At 44.1% G+C, this 15,490-nt stretch overlaps 1 protein-coding gene and 2 non-coding genes across 4 annotated transcripts; all 3 read left to right on the top strand.

Annotated features, from left to right (window-relative positions):
* Window positions 1-6,193: 6,193 nt before the first annotated feature.
* Window positions 6,194-9,684, top strand: rpl12 (ribosomal protein L12). 2 transcript variants are annotated; one of them, XM_042221555.1, is made up of 6 exons: window positions 6,194-6,360; window positions 8,132-8,205; window positions 8,662-8,760; window positions 8,892-8,973; window positions 9,058-9,144; window positions 9,523-9,684. In XM_042221555.1, the coding sequence occupies exons 1-6, from the start codon at window positions 6,324-6,326 to the stop codon at window positions 9,639-9,641; spliced, it is 498 nt and encodes a 165-aa protein (XP_042077489.1). In that variant the 5' UTR covers window positions 6,194-6,323; the 3' UTR covers window positions 9,642-9,684. The 2 variants fall into 2 exon arrangements, with proteins under 2 accessions (XP_042077489.1, XP_042077490.1); XM_042221556.1 differs by having other exon boundaries at window positions 6,324-6,470.
* On the top strand, window positions 8,246-8,374 carry LOC121814656. Its single transcript, XR_006054490.1, has one exon. It is a non-coding gene; the product is annotated as a small nucleolar RNA SNORA65 (small nucleolar RNA).
* LOC121814655 lies at window positions 9,219-9,347 on the top strand. Its single transcript, XR_006054489.1, has one exon. It is a non-coding gene; the product is annotated as a small nucleolar RNA SNORA65 (small nucleolar RNA).
* Window positions 9,685-15,490: the final 5,806 nt, after the last annotated feature.

Here is a 15,490-nt window from a genome sequence, read left to right as displayed (position 1 = left end):
GAGATGAGTGGATGATGTGGTGGGTGCAGTTTTCTCTGCAGTGGGGTCGGGCGGCGCTGCTGAACTGGGCCGGATGGGCCTGGGCCCCCTTGCCCTGGTCTCTCGGCCTGGGGCTCGGTCACTCTGGCACAGCTGGCTGCTGGCAGAGCTCACGGGCACGTCACTGCAACCCCCCCTGGCTTCTGCTAAATAATGTTTAATATTTACTGTTAGATTCACATAGATCATCGTGATGATGTTGTTTATTATATTGCTCTCTTTTTGCTTGTTTTCTCTTTTTTCTTTCTCAACAGGTGATCCAGGTGATTGATATTTGTATTTTTTGTCTGTTTGTTTTGTTGTTTTTTGTTTTTTGCCCTTTATCCCCGTCCCTCTTCCCCACTCTTTTTCTTTCCCCACTGAAGTCTGTCCCGTGTTTAGCAAGTGAAAATAAAACAAACAATAAAAGCAAAGGTGAATCAAATGGACCATTACGGCATGGCCGGGATGGTCCATTTGGTAAAGTAAATCCGTTGGGCATCTTTCTTTGCCTTTAGACAATAATTCTGATGACAAAAGAACCAAACGGGACAGGCGGGAAAAAAAGAAAAAGACTTGTATCTGGGTTGTCCTACCTCTCACCTGAACCTGATTCTGACCTGAATCTCAAACAGCTCTGTAAAGTTCCTCCCTAAAAGAAATGACCAAGCATAATGTCCCTGCTTTCCATCCTGACGGTCCTCACAAAGACAGACATACAAGCACACACACCGTTGGACAGCTCATTTGTTAAACTCGGGGAGAATGATCTGATTTCCTCTCCTCCGTCTCCTACTCGACCTTTTCCCCGTGTTTGCCAATCAGTCTCTCTCCCTCTGCTCCTCTCGTCTTCAGTCTAATTTTCTCTGCTTTATAATTTCCTCCATTGATTTTTTGGAGGACGGCTACAGTCGAGGGAATCGGGCCAAAGCACACAACCAGTCTCTTTTAACTGAGCTCAAACGAGGAGAAGAAATTGTGTTTTGGCTGCTCGATCGTTTCAGTTCACGAGCTCGTTCACCACACGAGCACGTCTGACCTTGTTTCACACTGACCGGGTTTGTTAGAACTTTCCTCTCCACTTCATTCGGTGCACAATAAAGTCCTGATTAAAGTCTTATAGGGTTTTAATTGCTGTGTCCAAAATCACACTTTCCTTCTTTTGTTGGTGACTTCCAATAGTTGAGAGTACAGTAGTTCACTCCTCTGACCCATCACACTAACTGCTCACAGCAGTGACCTCCAGTTCTTCACTTTTTAAATAAGTTTGGCCATAATTAAGTCCACAGATTTGGCATGTTTAAAAATCTAAAAGTTAAACCAGCCCACCTGCCTCACCTCATGTTGCTTACATCTAATCTCTTTGGCTCAAGTACATAATAAAACAGAAAGCATAAATATGTCTCCAGGGCTTATCTCAGTAATAACAATAATAATAGTGAAGCGTAAATAATATTTTTATATAGTCACACAAAAGATCACTTCCTGATGACCAGGAAAGCCGATCTAAAATTTAGCCAATGAACTAGACACAGTACACGTTCTGCATGATACAGAGAAAACCTCCGAAGACCAAATGGATTCATCCAGTAAATCTAAAATATTATGACTAGTGCAACATTTATGGTTTGAACTGACATGGAAAAACGTGGCAGTCTAGGATTGGGTTTTATCAAAACCTGCAGTTTCTCTAACGTCCAGCAGAGGCAGCAGTGAGTCGGTCCTCATAGACTCCCATGTTAAAACTTTGCAGCTAATACAAACGTGTTCACAGCCTCATACACACACTGTTTGGACTCTATAGGTAACTTCCTCCTTTATAACACCTGTATGGAGGGAAAATGTTTTTATGCCTCACCTGGGTTATAGTTTATATTATTATGGGCGTGGCCTGTTTTGACTGACAGGTGGATGGTGACACAGGTATCTGCTACCTGTCTGAGGCTTCACCTCAGCTGTCGTGTCGCTGAACTGGACCTCTGGACTGTGTTTGTGCTGTTGGAGCCTTTAGGGGCATTTTAATGACATCATGTGACCTAGAGAGGAATGCACCGAGGTTACATGCACTAGTTTGTCAGTGTGTAGTTTGTTGGCCCTGCATCTCTTACCTTCTATTCCTGAAAGCATCAGTGTTTGGATCAATCTTGTTTTAGGGGCAGCTTGCATCCATTGTTGAGCTGCGTGCACCATTTTCATCTTTACCGGTGCAGTTACCCTAACAAGTGCTGAATCCACAAATCAGTCTCTCTTTGGTAAAAGTCTCTGAGGACCTGAGTTATCAGACCAAAGCTCTTTTAACCTGAGGCCATAGTAGAATTAGTTTGCCTTTTAACAACAGCAGCTGAATGTATGAGTAGCTCGAGTCAAGTATTTGTGTAGGTGGACTAAAGCTATCCACCTTTTTCCACAACTGAGTTATTTATGATCACTGGCAGAGGAGTGACCCCTCCCCCTTTCCTGTGGTCTACTATAATCGCTTTTGTCTTGCCAACATTCAAACCTGTTTTACGCGATTTTTCCAGGGTAGTCACATCTTCCCTGTGAAATCAATCACTCCCACGAGTGCTGTGCAATCTGCAAACTTCGCAGTGACCTTATTGGCCTTGTTTGCCATGCAGCCATGGGTACAGATCGAGTGCAGAAAGGGACTGGTACACCCATTCTGACTATTAGTGAAGAAGATGTATGCTGTCCACCTTACTTCTTGAAGATGCCCAGTCCAAACCTCTGTGATCTAGTCATAAAAGACAGAGATCAGACCAGTGGTGTGCAGTGACTTTTACAAAATGGCAAGCCGGCCTCTGTGCTTACCCAGCTCCAGTCACTGGTAATGGGAGACAGATACACCCTTAACATGGAGACAAGTACAGTTTCCTATGGGTGCAAAAAAACAAGAAGCACTTTCAGCGACAACAGCTGACTCCAAAAAAGTGCTGTCTGAGTTTGAGGAGCAGAGAGATTGATTTACTTTGGTATGTTTTTATTTATTTTTAGATTTGAGAAGTCAAACACTGCTTGCCTTGCTGGTCCTGATGGAATGCCACTGGTTTACACTGAGAAACTTACTGACCAACATAGGGAGCTCGTCCACAAAGAGCATCCTCAGTCCTCATATAGGTGACCCTCCCATCCATTGCCTCTGTTCTGCAGGAGGGATCATGCAGATGATGGATTCAACCAGCCCCTAAAAAACTTGCTCACTGTGGGGATAAGAGCTCTGGGTCTCCGGTCACTGAAGCTGGTCATGTTCTGTGGAAGAGGTACGCTGATGACAGATTTAAAGTAGAACAGCATCATTCAAAGGGAGGTGGAAATATTAAAAACTGTCACCTGCAAGCTGCTGAACGCAGACATTCATAACATGACCAGAAATATCGTCCAGGCCAGAAGCCTCAGCTAAGTTTGCTAAACTGCTTAATGCGCATGAGTGAAGTGCACTTCAGTCACCTGGGAGGAAGGATATTATATCACTGAGCATCCTCGTGATTATACAAAGGGCCAGCATTTGTTGCAATCATGAAGGCTCACAGTTTGTTTGTGCAGAAATAACAGCTGGCGCGTTGCCTTCATGCTGTAAATGTGTGTGTGTTCTCACACAAACAGGCGTGTTTCCATCACTTCAAAGGACACAGCATTACATTAACATACATTTCCTGCGGACCATAAACCCAGTCTGCGCCTGACATTTGCTGTTTCTGTCTGTGATGACTTTTTGTGCATGTAAAGGAGAGCTGAGTCTGTTTAAACTGATGTTCACACAACACGAGAGGAACACACAGAGAAACAGGAGCATAGAAACAGAGCTGAAACTGGACTCCCTCACGCTTCACGCTGGTGTAGTGTTACATTACTGTAAAATGACCCGAGTTACGATTCATAATTTATAAGAAGTACGCAGCTAATATTAAGTTTTATTCTTATTTTGATCAATTATTCTCAGCTTTTAGAAAAGCCTCAGCAGCCATGCATCTTCAGACACCCTCTTCCTCCCTATTTATCCTCATTATCAAACATGTAGTTGATATAGAAATAATATTTAGCAGGATAAAAACGTTGTTGAGCTTCAGAGCAGCAGCTTTCTGCAGCACTGGTGGAGCTGAAAAACATCAGAATGATTATTTAAATGTGACATTTGCTATAACTGTCGAGGATTTCTGAAAACACTCTTTTTATCTTGCAACTTGTGAATTTCTGACTCTTCTCACAGATTTTCATGATGCATATTAAGCAGCCCAGCAGTGATGATCTCTGCTTCTCACCCACTTACTCCCTCTTGTGTTCTGTTGCTATTCCTGTAGAGCAGCTCTGAGTCAAAAAGTCCTGCAGGAATCAAACAGGAAAAACGCTGTTTTCATGCAACTCGTGTTGTGATGAAACAGCCGGCAGCAACCTGGAAGACGAAGCAGAGACCTGCAGCACCGACACAACGCTTTCATGCTGCAGCTGCACACAGGCCCTTCAGCCCGCTGCAAAGGATGCTCGTCCACTCAGCGCCCACGAGTGGCACTTTGGCCTCGTCCGAGGTCACGAGCAGGTCAGAAAATAACTTCCCACGACCGACTAAACTCTCAGCGCCAAACACGACACTCTGCATTGTAGTGCTTCCATCAAAGGCACTCATGGTTTCTCTTTCTGTTCCTCAGAGCTTTGTATTATTACTCAACCATGCTGCACATGCATCACTTTAAAACAGGCCCGATCATCAAATAAGCTAATTTACATCATGGAGCCCTGCTCTCAAAACTGACATAGATGTAACTGTCTGTGAAACTGGATTTAAGAAAAAAGTAGTTAAAGTTTGTTTTTTAAAGCATGTTTAGCACCAACTCCTGTCGTCTGTGGATTTGGTTTTCTCAGAGACGTCCTCCACCCATTTAATCAGGAGTTGTCAGTATTTACTCCCACACAGCAGATATCTGCAGGTTATATATTACAGATACATCTCAAAAATTAGAATACTGTGAAAGAGTTAAATATTTTGGTCACTTGTTTCAGAAAGTGAATGAATAAAGGATATTTCAAAAGAAATGTCAGGCTTCTGAAACGTACGTCCATTTCTGTCTTGATGCATGCTCAGTCATCCAGGCAGGTAAAGAAAAGTCCCAGAAAGTTGATTCTGTTCATCTGGACGTTTTCAGTGGGAGAAACGTTTCATCATCATCCAGGTGAGTCTTCAGTCTCAGCTGACTGCAGGTTTCCAACTTTTTAAACAGGACATTTGCACAATAACTGAAACCAGCACCACTGAATGAACACTGGGCTGTGAGATCAGTTCCTTGATCGTTAATATGCAAATTTTCATGGCCATTGATCAAAGACATTCATCAATGGCCATGAGTACCGTGGGGAATGGCTGCAATCACAGCATTGTAAGTTATATCCTGTCACGCACTCCAGATGTGAGGAGTAACGTGTGATTCGTAAAAATAAGGTGCCATTTGGTCTGCACAGGATAATAACCTGGGTTGTTGTTGTTATTTAAACATTTCTCTGCTTGTTTTTAAAGGAAATCCCATCTGATTTCTGTCATCATTTACTGTATTTGTCTTTATTGTTTTAGATGAAGTACTGATTAAACTGAATACCAACATTTTACTTCGTTTTTATTGTAAGAACGTGAACATACAGTGTATATTTGCACGATAAACTGGCTGTGTATTGTGCTTTTGGCACGCCACTGTGTGCCTTATTTGATTGTGAAAAACTCCATGATGTAAGTAGCGTTTCATTTTCCTTCATACAACAGACGGTGTGTATTTCTGTGTCTCTGTGCTGTTTACAAAAATTCTCTTTATGAAAAATCCTCAGGCTGAGACTGGGAGCAGAGCACATCAGAAAGAGCTTCCGGTGTAAATGTATTTACGTCCAATGTAATTTTTTTTCTTGTAAAATACAGTTAAATATAATATATATCACTGATGTAATTTATGCATTTATTATTTGAAGCTATATTAATTCAATTTTCATGGAGTACGCTCGTCTTTTCAGATGTTTTTTTATTTATTTATTTATTGTTCAAATAAATCCACTAAAGTTTTAGAAATGATTTTAGCAATTTAGTTATTGGCTAAAGTAAGTCTTAAACCACGCCCACATGGCGTTTCGTCATACGTCTCAACGCGAACTGCGACACATGTTCTCGCGGGACTTGGCTGAGGTATAAACTCCTCCGCAGCCGCCGGTCTTCCTTTCTCTTTCTCCCCTTTAGAGGTGAAGGTGCAACAGTTATCGGTCGTCCCGAAGCCGGGTTCATCCGACACCCTCACCAACCAAGCTGAACTGAGCTCAACCTCCACAGCAGCAAAATGCCGCCCAAATTCGACCCCAACGAGATTAAAATTGGTATGTTTTGAATGTAATAAAAGCAGACGCTTTTTCACAGCCGGGATGGAGTCGCTCTCTGCCGTCTGCCTCCGCCTGCCTGGCGGCCTGCACACGGCGCTCACAAAATGGTAAAGATGGGACACGAAACGCGACGAAGAAACTCAGTTTAGGCTTTTGTTGATGTTTGTAGAATTAATGATACCAATTGAGTAAAATATGTCAGGTCGGAGGCAGGTGTAGAGGGCAACGTGCTGACCCACGTGCTGCTAATGCTAACGTAGCATCTAATGCTAACGTAGCATCTAATGCTAACGTAGCATCTAATGCTAACGTAGCAACTAATGCTAACGTTAGCCACAGTTAATTACCTTAAAAAGCGCTGAAGTACATTTATGAGGAAACCGTTAATCTTCCAAAGGGTCTTAATGCAATATGGAGACCATGTTTGGACAGCTTTTAGCGATGAGTAATGACGTAGTTATAACAAGTGTCATGCTAATTTTGGAATTGCGTCACGCAATGCTGCGGTTAAGTCCTTTTGTACGTGAGAGCATGTACTGCTATTATAGCATTAGTGCAAACTCAATAGAGTTAGCATGTAAACTTGTAGTCTTTTAAGCCTTAAAACTACATTTCTCCAGTGGAAAGTGTAGTTTGATCAACGTGGCACAATATGGAGCTAATTTCTTTTTCCTAATGTGCCCCCACCCCAAGGGTAAAAAGCATCCTAAAACATGTCAAAGATAGAACTGCTGAATTGACACTTATGGTTGGAGGTTACTTATGATGGGACTCTTACAGGTACAGCTGCTGTTTATTCCTTTCAAATTCCTGATCTGCAAACAGTTGGCTAAAGCAGGTGAAGGTTTGGAAAGTAGTGTAATTTGTTGACATGTTGTGTAATTCAAAATATTATTATATCTAGGCTTTTTATGTTGAGTGTCGGTTATGTTTGCCAGCGACATGTGGGCAAAGGAAAATGGAGTGTGAGGGTCAGCTGTTGGTACAGATGGTTCAGCTCCTGTTAATCCTCATTAGATGAGAATTTTGGGGAAGCATCAGGTGTTGTCTGATCACTTAACCTCTGGGAGAACAGCTGTTTCACAGCTTCAGATGCAGCCATCTGGCTCAGGACTTGGGTTGAGGTCATCGCTTACAGTTGGGCTGTGAATGCAGGAGTGCATTTTGGCCAGTGGGTTCCTGTCTTGCCCTTTATGACGGCCAAATGTGATCCATCACTACTGCGTTAACTGCAAACCTACAACCAGGAAGCTTTAGTGTCGTGCAGATATCTGACTAATAAATGCACATCAGTTGCTACTGTAAAGGTTTCAGCCCACCTGAAATGAGATGTTTGAAGTACGAGTGCAGCTGCATTTACAGTGGTGACCTTTTTTCTTTCAGTTCACTGGCGTGCTGAATATCAGCTTCTGAGCCAAATCCTGGTTTCAGAGCTCTGTCTGTGCCTCGTTGTTTTAAAATGAGCACTTTTAGGGCTTCTGCTCATTTACTGTTGTTTTAAAGACTGGCAATGCTGAAAGACCAACTTCTTCAGAGATCCAAGACCATTTTCTGTCATGGATTCAAAAGGATCACAAAGTGGTTCCAAAATAATTAAACTAACATTTCCGGACAGGCAGAAGTCCACAAACTGAGACCAGCTTCATTTGATCAGCGCGGGTGGTTTCTTAACATGTAGCTTTAGTTGGCGGTTTTATTCTGAAGCTTCAGAAATGACAGTTTTCTGTCTGTGTGCAGAGGCTTTAATGCAGTCTGTCATTTCTTTCAGTGTACATGAGGTGCACAGGAGGAGAAGTCGGCGCCACCTCAGCCCTGGCCCCCAAAATCGGACCTCTGGGTCTGGTGAGTATCAGAAAATGTGTGATTTGGATCAAAGCAGCCTCCCGCCACTATGCCCGTCTGTCCCAGTGACTGAGTATAATCCAGAGGAGGCTCAGATTGACCCAGCTTTAGGAAACAGGGCGGCCCAAAAACCGATGGACCGCTCTGTGCCGAAAAGTCTGGAACACAAACTGAGACTCTGTTCCTGTTCTCAGCATGTTTGATCGTTTCAGTTTGGTTTTTATTGGTTTCAGCGTGACTGTGACAGCACTTAAGTGTTTGTTTTGCTGGTCAAATACATCTGTCAGTGACAGGAAAATGCAGAATGAGAAAATCACGGCTTTAGAGATGTGTGCACAACTGTCAATATTTGCAGTCGCCTCCCACAACAGACTGTTTTAAGACAGGAAGTCCCCTCTGTCGTACCTGAGTGACTTACAGAGCGCCTCTCTCTCTCTCTCTCTCTCCTCACTCCAGTCTCCCAAGAAAGTGGGTGACGACATCGCCAAGGCCACCGGTGACTGGAAGGGCCTGAGGATCACTGTGAAGCTGACCATCCAGAACAGGCAGGCAGCGGTGAGTTAACCAGCGCCACCTGCAGACACACAGGCCTCGTGTGGGTACCTGTGGTGATTGGTGTGGGTCTGTGGTGATTGGTGTGTGTCTGTGGGTTTAAAGTTTCAGTGGATGCCGTTTGTGTTGAACAGATCGAGGTGGTTCCCTCTGCGTCGGCTCTGATCATCAAAGCCCTGAAGGAGCCTCCTCGTGACAGGAAGAAGGTCAAGAACAGTGAGTGTCTCTGAACGCACGGACCGAACGCGCTCGGCTTGCTCAGGTGCTTTTTGCTCACCATAAACTCTTTTAATCTTCCAGTTAAGCACAGCGGCAGCGTGACCTTCGATGAGATCGTGGGCATCGCTCGCGTCATGAGGCCTCGCTCCATCGCCCGGGAGCTCTCCGGTAAGACCTCACAGGGAAACCTGGGTTTTTCAGGGCTGTTGATTGGCTTCTCTCCCTGACCTTCTGCTCAGCCTCCCGCCACTATGCCCGTCTGTCCCAGTGACTGAGTATAATCCAGTGGAGGCTCAGATTGACCCAGCTTTAGGAAACAGGGCGGCCCAAAAACCGATGGACCGCTCTGTGCCGAAAAGTCTGGAACACAAACTAAAGTAAATCAAAGATGGCCGACTCTTGGCGCCGTCCAGGCTCAATGTTAAAAACCCGTCTCTGGGAAATGAGCCTCAAGTGTTGTTTCTAAACCTGCTGCCTGATGTTAAATATCTGTTAGTCTTTCATGTGTTTCTACTCTGGCTCATGATCATTTTTATTCCTCATCAGGAACCATCAAGGAGATCCTGGGAACCGCTCAGTCTGTGGGATGCACCATCGATGGCCGCCATCCCCACGATGTCATCGATGACATCAACAGCGGCAAAGTTGAGTGCCCATCTGAGTGAACAGGACACTGTTCCAAAAAATAAAGGTTTTAAAAAAACAAAAGGACTTGGACCATTTTTCCTTCTCCCAGTTTAAATAAAAGATGTCGACAGCGTTTCAGCGTCTGATGGGACGTCGGGTTTTCAGCACCTTGGAGCCAAAATCGAGATGAATATTTGTTTACATTTTAGTATTTATCCTTTATTGATCGAGTGACGTTAACACGGAGTTTTGCTGTATCCCAAATACAAAAAGGTTGGAAAGCTAAGCTTGTAATTCTGAGCTTCCTGCCAGTGCCGGTGGTCTCGCAGCGTTGGTGGCAGAGAGACACTCGGCAGAGGACGGACTTCCAGAACAAACCGCTTTAAACTGCTGTCAATGTCTGTCTGGATAAGTGAGGCTGAGCGTCTGTGGCTCAGTTTGAACATCGAAGAATGAAGAAAAAAAACCTGCATGTTACAGATTTAAAGCAGCTCAGCAGACTCCGCCTGTTTGTGCGCATCAGATTAAAATGCAAATTATTGGATCAGCTGACTGTTGTCATGTGGTGCTTCAGAGTATGTCCAGTATCAGATGTGGTGACTCCACATGGACATTAGCTTTAAACTGGTGTAAATGTGCCAAGTCAAACATGCTGCGCTGCTGTGGGCAGGTGAGCCCCTGACCTCCACAGCTGTCAGGATACCACAGCGCGAGTATCTGTGATCAGAGTGGAAGTACTTGTGTCTTTAAGCTTTAACGATGAATAAGTACCTCTGAGGTTGGGAAGAAAATGTCCTGCAGTGATGCAGGCGTTGAAACTGCTCGTGAATGCTCCTACAAAGGCCTCGGTCTCATTTCTAGTGTAAATAACAAATCTGAACAGCGCAAACACCCAAAAAAGAATTTGAGTATTTGGCGCCCCCGTGTGGTGTCATCGGTTTAAAATCAAGTATGGAGCCTTTCAAAATAAGAGAAATCAACACCAGGGTAGTAAAAAAAAAAAAATCAGTTGGCTAATGCAACAGAAACCTAGGAAAAGTAAAAACCAGGCTTCATACAGTAACTTCTGTATCAGTGAAATGTAGAAAAGTTGCTGGAGTTAAAATGTTAAAGTTACGTCTTCCATATAACATTTCTGGGGGTGACAAAGTCTAGTGGAAAACAAAATTTCTATCTGTCTTTATACGTGTTTTCTTTTCTGTGGGGTTTGTGTACACGTGCTGTGCAGAAGTGGAGGAAGTCGATGTGAAGGTTCCTTTTCTCCCTGATTATTTTTCCCCTGTGACAACGTTTTGGAAACATTTATGAAATTCACACTGATCATTTGTCCTTCAATTTAAAACACATTTCTCAGTTTGGAAATCTGATATTTTCTCTTGTTTTCAATAAACATTTGTTAGGTAAATAATAACCTGAGCTCAGCGCACATTTATATTCAGGAGAAACACTTTCAAACCTTGGAAACGCGTGGATGGCAACAGGAGCAAAAACTGCATCGCCAACCTCTCATAGGGCGCGTTGGAGCCGTGCTGTTAGTTCTGGATGGACGTGCACGTAACTGCTGAAGCCCTGCTGCTCAGCGTTTGTCAGTTTTCGCCTGCAGAGGCTGCTGCTTGATCCAGATCCGCTGATTGATGAGAGAAACCTTGAGCCATGTAGGCATAATTGATCTGATCATCTCTGTGGGTTTACCTGCTATTAAAACACAAACTCGGCTGACCTCAGCTCACGCCACAGTCACGACGCTGCGTCGGTTTAGCGCCGTGATGGCAGACGCTTACATCAGTGAGTGAAGCCCAGCTCCAGCCGAGTCTGTGTGCTGCTCTCCTGTTGGGAAGGCTTCATTATAAAGACTGCAGGCCAATTACGCTGAGCCCGAGGCAGCGGCCTGTGCTGCAGGCCGGCTCAAATGAAGATCAATTGGTTGTAAAAGATTTAACCAAACACAGTGAAGACAGAACAGCAGGAAAGTACAAGTCAGTCTAGACTCTGCAGTCCCAGCCGCTGTGACAGCGCCGAGAGCTTCCAGGCGGCCTAATAACTGTGATGCGTCTGTGCGGAAGGATGGTCTGTTTTTGCTGCTGTCACAAATATATCAAAACACAGTGAATGCAACACTTTAAGAGTCAAAACACGGCAATTACCCACTGTGTTCCTGCAAACACACACTCAGGGAGATATTATATGGGACACGGTGCAGGTTTTAAAGGAGCAAACACAAACTTTAATTTACACACAGTATCTTTCAAAGACTGTATAAAGAGGTGGGCGTGGCCATGTCAGCCAATGGTTTGGGAAGTAACCTGATGACCAGATCCACAGTTAAGGTAACCTGTTCTGCTTCCTATTAACCAGAGTAGAGACGCTGGCCTCAGGTCAGCAAATGAAGAGTGGATGGAGATAAAATAAGATAAAAGCACAGATGATGACGTCATCAGGAGCCTGCGCGCTTCATGCCCCAAATAATAATGGAAGATGCCATAAAGTCCCTAAAAACATCTAAAACAGGAAGCATACCTGTTTATCGAGCAGCTTAGAAGTCGCTGCCTGAACCATGTGAGTGTTTATGTGAGGGCGGGCACTTTAGAGAAAGTCCTGGCAGGCGATTGGATGAACCATCAGCTTGTATCACGGTTCTTTGAAGGAGACGTGAAAAGAAGAAGAGATTTGCTCCGTTTGTTCTGCATCCAGCTTCGTGCCTGAACTGTACTCACAAATCACACGTCAGCTTTGAGATTATGGTCACTTTCCTTTGATACGCGGTAGAGGAGAGCACCAGATCCATCCTCCTAACCCTGCAGCTTCAGGATCTGGAAGGGAAGCCTTGAATGAGCTGCTTTAAAACGCATTTCTTTTTTATGGCCAGCAGGGGGCGACTCCTGTTACTTTGCTCTGTGGGCTCAGCAAACTTGTTTCAGATGAGTTTATTGTTTCAATCGTGTGTTTCAAGCCTTTTTTTTAGCTGAACGTGAAGCTTATTTAGTAAATTATGGGGGTGGGGCAGGTATGCTTATCAGTCTTGTCAGTCACAGGATGTTGGCCAGTGAGTGTGAAAAGCACAGAGTCTGTGAATCGCTGCCGTTCTGATTCAGCACTTCATTCATTTCAAAATGATTTTTAAATCTCAGTAAAAATTTTCCTGGTTGCAAAGGTGGAACAGTAAATTCATTAGTAGCTCTCACCGACTGCGTTTGTTGACAGCGTCCGGGTCAGCTCTGTTTGGGCGGCGAGCTTACGTCATTTATTTCTGTGGCATGAAAGGTGTGTTTCACCTGAGAGCTTTACCTGTTCCTGCCTTTTGAGCCAGTGTTAGCAAAGTGCTGACTCTTCTTCTGCCCAAGCAACAGAAAAAAATCTTATTCACATTTCCTCAGAGGTGAGAAGTACAAATACTTCATTACTTCAGCAGAATATCCAGGTACCTGTACTTTACTTGACTGTGCTTACTTTGCTAAAAAATAAATAAATCTGTACTTTCTACTCTTTTCTCATTCATGTGGAATGCAGGCAGCAGCAAACAGAGCCATCTGTGCTTCTACAGAAGTGAAGAATATGATGCGTGCTTTTCCATCACTGCACCACCGAGGGGCAGCAGAGAGCTTCTGGTGGCTCACACTCAGCCCTGTGCCTGTTTCTTACATGCACATACATCCCATGTAAACATTCTCTACACAAGCACGTCACTTTAAATGAATCTTCTAAATAAATTTGCATTTAATAGCAAAGTTAAAAAACACTGAGCTGTCAAGAGCTGGATAAGAGCTGGAAGGATGGGTTGAAATCCACTCTGACTGAAATGTAACTGAATATTTATTTAAGAGAAGTCAGCATAAAAAGCTCGTTATGCAGACAGAAGATCCCGACATATTCAAACAGACTGCATTTACTGCAGCCGCCTCGCCGTGGAGACATGAAAGAGAGCCGAGGGAGTCGGAGGCGAGCGTGGATGAACTCGCCGTGAACTCTCTCATCTTTCCACCGCCTTCTGAGCGAACGACAGAACTCAGGGAGGAGGAGGAGGTCTGAGGTGCCCACGTTTGATCTCTTTACATTGTGGCTCATTGATTCATCTCCACCGCAGAAAACATGTGGCTGTGTTTCTTATTTTGTGATCTAACAGGTGGAACATAAAAGATCAACATAAGACGCTGCTGAGATAAAGTGCATCAGTCTCACGGGCGCGTTACAATTCAATTTTATTTATACAGCCAAATCACAACAACAGTCGCCTCAAGGTGCTTTATATTGTAAGGTAGACCCTACAATAATACATAGAGAGCAAAACCCAACAATCTATGACCCCCTATGAGCAGCACTTTGGCGACAGTGGGAAGGAAAATCTCCCTTTTAACAGGAAGAAACCTCCAGCAGAGCCAGGCTCAGGGAGGGGCGGGGCCATCTGCTGTGATTGGTTGGGGTGAGAGAAGGAAGACAGTGAGAACCTGTAGAATCACACACTCATATCACAGATGAAGAGCTCAGCAGTGTCATTTCTGCTTCTTTTTCCTTCTGCTTCATATGTTTCACATATCAGATAATAGTTGATTAAATCGCATGAAGACAGTCTTTTAAAAACAATCTCAGCTCTCATTAATGACTCTTAACGATGATGTATTAAAATTATCTTGTCTTCAGAGCTGTCCACTCGCACATTTAGGAAGCAGCAATGCACTGAGTCATGTTCTCTTTGTAATGGTGTGATCATCAGATCATCAGAAATTCACCTAGATGATCTGCAGTCGTGCAGCTCGAGTCGCCAGCGGCGTGAGCAGGGAGTAACGCCCGCCGTCGATGGCGGTAATGGCACGCTCGAGCTCTGAATCGGATTCATCCGCAAACACAAAGTGACGGCTGGCGTTCTGCAGGGCTCTGTGCTGGGACCTGTACTGCAACGCACACATTAAACAAATGTTAGCACTGCCCTCTTTCATATGCACAGGATCACTACAATCAGAGACATCCTGCCTCAGAGCGAAGCCAGAACTGAACTAAACTTGAATAATCAGGCCCAATCGTATCTCAATGACCCCAGTAGAGCCCTTCACTCTCACGCTGCAGTTTGGATTGCTTCATATTTCCTTCTTAAAGCTCAGCTGATCTCCTCTATGGTTGGTCTGATTGTCTTTTTCTTCCCCACTGTCGACAAGTGCTGCTCAACAGGGAATCGATGGCTTGATATCAGGTCTTGACCTTAGTAGTAAAAGATCTGAGAAGATCTGATTATGATTTGGCGCTGAATGAATAAAACTGGACTAAGCTTGGCATGGACAGAGTTTTAAAGTGCTTGAGGGAAATCAGCTTTTAGCTTTCCTATTCGTGAAAAAGAATAACAGTGCTTTGCATTTATTATGAGCTCTTATTTGCTTTTTTTAAAACATAAAAAATACAAATGTTGATAATGTGACTTGAAATTCCTCACCAGTTAAAAAGGCAAAGCTGTTAAAAGCACCTCTGTTTTGTTCCAGGTACTTGTAAAGTATCTGTATCTAAACTTCCAAAGAAAGCCGTGGTAAATATTTGGGAGCCTCTGTAAACCTAGCTAACTCGCTACGTGCTTGTCTTCCTGCCACCTAACAGACAGTCAAACATATGGAGGAAGGAAGGCTTACCCCGTCTCTGTGTTTCTGTCTGTCATGCAGTCTGATCACAGAGCAGAAGGAGAGCGGCAGCCAACTGTAATGTGGATTAAGGTCCTGAAAGAGTGTGTGCCACTCGCCAAGGCCCCGCTGTTCCAGCATGACGAGCTTAAAGTCAAAGCCCTGCAGCCAAACTATATCTGTTTGAGCAGAAGGTTCATCCTTTCAAACCTCCCATCTTCCTAAATTAGGGTGATGAGTGAGGTGCCGGCTCAGCGATTAATGCCACCTAATCTCATTAAACACCTTAA

The sequence above is a fragment of the Haplochromis burtoni genome, unplaced genomic scaffold (assembly GCF_018398535.1).
Source record: "Haplochromis burtoni strain Fernald_Lab_line unplaced genomic scaffold, NCSU_Asbu1 Contig_69, whole genome shotgun sequence".
Lineage (NCBI taxonomy): Eukaryota > Metazoa > Chordata > Actinopteri > Cichliformes > Cichlidae > Haplochromis > Haplochromis burtoni.
This window is presented reverse-complemented; position numbering and strand designations above follow the sequence as displayed.

Excerpts from the sequence above, each read along its gene's own strand:
- rpl12 (XM_042221555.1), top strand. The coding sequence starts at position 6,324 with ATGCCGCCCAAATTCGACCCCAACGAGATTAAAATTG. Across the intron at positions 6,361-8,131 it reads CCCCAACGAGATTAAAATTG|TGTACATGAGGTGCACAGGA; the intron begins GTATGTTTTGAA and ends CATTTCTTTCAG. Across the intron at positions 8,974-9,057 it reads CAGGAAGAAGGTCAAGAACA|TTAAGCACAGCGGCAGCGTG; the intron begins GTGAGTGTCTCT and ends TTAATCTTCCAG.